The sequence below is a fragment of the Pagrus pagrus genome, assembly GCF_965226575.1.
Source record: "Pagrus pagrus genome assembly, chromosome: 20".
NCBI classification, from domain to species: domain Eukaryota; kingdom Metazoa; phylum Chordata; class Actinopteri; order Spariformes; family Sparidae; genus Pagrus; species Pagrus pagrus.
Genome location: NC_140207.1, coordinates 11,300,323 through 11,304,961, shown reverse-complemented (window position 1 = coordinate 11,304,961; position 4,639 = coordinate 11,300,323). Strand labels below are relative to the sequence as shown.

The following is a 4,639-nucleotide window of genomic DNA, read 5'->3' as shown; positions in this document are numbered from 1 at the left end:
TTCGTGCAGATTGCGTTGCAATCAGAAGTGGATTCGATGTGTTGCTTTTTGCAATACAACTGAAAGCTCGTGCTCTGAAAGTTGTGGCTGCCCATCGGAAGTTATTGAGGCTGTGACACTTGTCTGTCTGTCTGCCACCTGTCTGGGCTGCAGCCGCTGTAAGGCCAGTGTGAGAAACTTGCCATTTTAAACAAATATCCGTTGGCATGCCATCCACTGTGAAACTGCCAAGTCATAGCCAAACGTAGACCTGGTTCAACAGTTAAGAGACGATGGCACAGACAGGGGGATGTCTCGTCAGATCGAGATTGAGTTGGCCACATTTAAGCGGATTTCCTACCACACGTCGTACGTTAGACCAGTGAAAACACACAAATACTTTCCCCAAGATATAAAACTGTTGATCTCAGCACTTTTATCATCATTTAAAGTAAATGTACTTGCAATTACTGTTGCACTTCCCTCCCTTCCCTCGTGTTTGTCTGCTATGGGGACAGAAGAGCAGTAAAGAAGCCTGCAGAATGCTTTAGGTTTTTCCCATTTTTTATTTTTTGTATCAGAAAAATCAAAAATTACAGTTTTTCTTTCTAGTTACAGCAGCACACGAGAACTACATGATGGAACAAATGTAAAAACACTTAAAAAAAAACAGTATTTACAGTAATGTACAGTGTATAGTTATTCCAGAAAAACTGTGTTTTTTACTGTCATAATATGAATGTAATGAATATAGACTGTAAAGACTTTTTTGCTTGCAAGTTGAAAATGTGATTTGTTGCTATGCTAGTAGCAGGTAATGCTTGGAGAACCATATGTAAGATATGATCATGGTGATCGAGGCTCAGTTCTCAGGTTCAGGATTTTAAAGGACCACTTTTGAAGAAAGTTGATGTGACGCTTTGGGTTTCCAAAGTTCGGACTCAAAAATCAACTTTCTTTCAAAGTGGACCTTTAAGGAAACATACGTTTATATGGAAAGGGCAGGGGTGGTCTCAGTGTCTGACATGACAGAGGGACGTTTGGGAACTGACTGTGTTTTAATGAGCCCTGCTTTGCCCAGACCACCAGCACACCTCAAAATCTTCAGTAGGTCTTGTCTGAACCGGACACCAATGAAGACGTACAGGAGCGGGTTCAGGCAGGCGTGAGTGAACGCCAGGGTCTTGGCAATCTGTCCAGCTATATCAAAACCAGTCACAGTTTTACAGTCGGTGATGGTGGTATTAGCTGCCTGCGTGGCCTCCACTATGAGCAGACTATTAAAAGGCAGCTGAGAGACAACAAACACAAACACCACAGCGAAGATGACACGTAGGGCCTTGTGCTTTTCAAAGCTCCTGGCCTGCAGAAGTGTGCGGATGATGACAGAGTAGCAGAAGAACATGACTATTAGAGGAAGGCAGAAGCCCATGCAGATCTGCAGGGACAGCACCAGGATCTTAGTCCGGTTGTTTACATTGTTCCAGTAGACCAGAGTGCAGAAAGATGGCCCTTTGTCGGCTGTCTTCACTTGGGCGAAGATGAACTCAGGGAGGGCCAGGAGAGCGGAGAGCAACCAGACACCCAGGCAGGCAAGTTTGCTGTAGAACAGCCGCTTTTTCTTCAGGTTGTGGGCTTTGGTGACTTGTACAATAGCAATGTAGCGGTCCACGCTGATGCAGGTGAGCAGAAACATGCTGCTGAAGAAGTTGATTTTATAGGTAGCGGACACCACTTTGCAGAGACCAGTGCCGAAGTCCCAGCCTTTGATGGCATCGACGGCCCAGAAGGGCAACATGCACAGGAAGAGGAGGTCAGCCACGGCCAGGTTTAGAAGGTACACATCGGTCATTGTTTTCAGGCGGTTCCGCACCCTGGTGTAGATCCAAACCACCAGCAGGTTGCCCATGGCGCCAAGGATGAAGATGATCCAGAAGAGAGGGGGTTCGTACTGCCCGCGAAACTCCCTCACCCAGCTCCTGCTGCACATGCCATCAGTTGGCCCTATGTCATAGTCTTCTGTGAAGTCAGTACTGTCCTGCAATCAAAACACAGATCATCTGGTGAGGTTAACGTGTAACATGCACTGCCCTTTTTTGTCTCTCTTTTCATTTCCTGTCAGTTTCTTTTTCTTTCTGTCCCTGTTACCCAACTCTCTAACTGCTGTCAGGGTTTCATAGCATAGCTCGGTTCCAGTGGGGAGAACAGCTACATTACATCAAACGCTGTCTGTGACGTACAAGCTAACCAGAGCGCGCAAAAAACTGCTGTCAGGTGCAGGTGTTGTGTCTGCGAAGGAGAAAACCACACCACTGCACAACTTCCTGCTGCAATCCAAGCCCTGAGGGGGTAAAATGATCCTTAGGGGCTACAGAGAGGGGGCCCGCAACAGAACCCAGTACCCCAGAAGCACCGAGTTTAGATGTAGAGCAAAGATAAACAATGGAAAATGTGATGCTGACACAAATGTCACATTTGAGTTGGCGACAGATGTCTGTTTCAGATAAATCTACTGTACCCGGAGCATGACATCAAAAGCATACTCATAGTGCAAGGGAACACAAAATGTATTTAATAAAGAGCACTGACATGGTTTCGTTCACACAGCACACAGAGTTTTAAGTTTTACCATGTGTATTCTTTAAAATCATACTTAAAATACTGCAACATTACACACATGCACTAAAAAGTGTGTAGACTGTTTGGTTACTCCAGCATTTCTAATCTACTCAATAATCAGTATTTTCTGTATTACCTGTTAATTGTTCACTATTGTCATTGCTTCAGATAATTATCCAAAATAGATACTTACAGTTGAATAATAGTCACTTTCTGTGGTCATTAACGTTGGAAATGTCTCATCCATGATATCTACAAAGAACAAGAGGATATTAATGTAAGAAAACATGCCATGGTCTTGTAACTTTGTCAAAAAGAGAAAAACGAAAAATTAAACTGAAGTGGAAAATCTAAGTTGAATGTTAAGAAAATGCTCTGTACAAATTTACAGCAGTGCAACAAATCCCTCACCTGCTCAGCGATGATAAGCCTCTCAGTCACAGTTCTGTTGTGTTTGTCTGGTAACTTGGAACAAACACACTCATCTTCGCTTGCTTATATGGTTTCCCTTTAACCACAGGATCACGTGCTGATGTATATCACTATGTCTCTGTCTGAAGACCAAGCAGAGCTCACGATCCATTGTGCTGTAGGCTACATATTTCTCTCCTTAACTACAGCTATTTAAAAAAAAAACAATCATGAGATTGACAACACTGTAGTTTCATAGGGAAGCTACAACTTTTAGACGTAACCCACCCACGGTCATCAGGCTGGAACCAAACACCCACGTTCCTTCCCCAGTTGACCAAGTTTGATCACACTGAAGCCCATTTTTGAGGCACTTTGTGTACACAGGTGGAGCACTTAACACCACAGATGAGTGATGCATGAAACTGAGAACCGTGAGGTGCGATTAAAGAGCAAAACTGGAGGTGGGAGGTTTTTTTGATCTCATTGTTTCGTAGCTCAGACAGCGTGCTGAATAAATGAGCGTGAAAGACGTCTGTGTGAGGTCCCAATTTTTGGGGGAATTTCACTTTCAAGTAAGAGGTGACTTCTTGGATAAAAACAACTTCCCATTTTTATGATTAAGTTATGTTAATGTAAAAGTTTATTTAAAGGGGCTCTGTGGAGCTCCTGTGTTGTGCTGGGAGCCGGCCATTAGTTTATGTTGGCGGACTCCATTTCAAAGCTAACTTGCGCTAATGTTGTTCTCTGTTAGCGGCGCAAAGAGAGGCACTGCGAGGAGGCACTCAAACGTACATAAAGCATAAAACGAATCATCTCCAGGCTTGTGTAGTCAACCCAGAGAAATGGGGAGGGTCTCATTTTTCACGTCATGTTACAATTCGCTCACAAAGGGGCGGTTAGCTTAGCTTAGCATAACGACAGACGACTCTATGAAGTTACCTTTGGTTGTTGTAAAGATTAAACAAACAAGATATGATGAGGTGATGAATCAGCTCTAGAGGTGTTGGAAGGGGCTCGTGGTTTAACCGTTTCAGTATTTATGCTAAGCTAAACTAAGATAACTGGCTACTGGCTTAGCTTTAGCATACAAATATACAGTAAGTGAGGTATAGATCTTCTCGTCTAACTCTCACCAAGAAAGTGAATATGTTTATTTCCCTCACTGTCAAGCTCTGCCTTTAACTGGATTTGTCAATTGTTGTCAGGTTAAAAGGCATGTGATGTTTTTCAGAAAACATCACATGAATCTAAAAATGGGGGTGAGTTCACCGGTATTGTCAAGACTAAAGGGAAATGAATAAAATGACAAATAGTCACAGGGTTTACCACAGTGATTCAAGCCACTGCAAAGAAGAAAGTCCCTGTCGTACCAAGTACTTCACTTCAAGCCAAAAGAAAGCTGACACTATATAATACTATCCTGAGACCAGGATTGACTGGAAGTGATTCAAAACCAATGATGACATGGTTAAAGATTTTTATTACTGAAACTAAAAGCTGAAGTGTTTTAATCTCTTTTCTCATTCTGCTGTCTGTGTGTCTGACTCTTCTGTGAATGTTTGGCTCCCTGCAAGACAAAGTGGGGTGCTATCTTCTCACAGTTTCACCTTCCGGACTGATGTAACCT

At 43.2% G+C, this 4,639-nt stretch overlaps 1 protein-coding gene across 1 annotated transcript; it reads right to left on the bottom strand.

Moving 5' to 3' along the window:
- Positions 1-554: 554 nt before the first annotated feature.
- Positions 555-3,190, bottom strand: LOC311249381 (C-C chemokine receptor type 9-like). The gene is made up of 3 exons (XM_084340385.1): positions 3,010-3,190; positions 2,792-2,850; positions 555-2,017 (listed from the first exon to the last, which is right to left on the bottom strand). The coding sequence occupies exons 2-3, from the start codon at positions 2,843-2,845 to the stop codon at positions 968-970; spliced, it is 1,104 nt and encodes a 367-aa protein (XP_084196511.1). The 5' UTR covers positions 2,846-2,850; positions 3,010-3,190; the 3' UTR covers positions 555-967.
- Positions 3,191-4,639: the final 1,449 nt, after the last annotated feature.

What these genes read in the sequence shown, in the direction of transcription:
- LOC311249381 (XM_084340385.1), bottom strand. Translation starts at nt 2,845, where the DNA reads ATGGATGAGACATTTCCAACGTTAATGACCACAGAAAGTGACTATTAT. An exon ending in AAAGTGACTATTATTCAACT is followed by an intron (nt 2,018 to 2,791) that starts GTAAGTATCTAT and finishes TTTTGATTGCAG; the next exon opens with GACAGTACTGACTTCACAGA.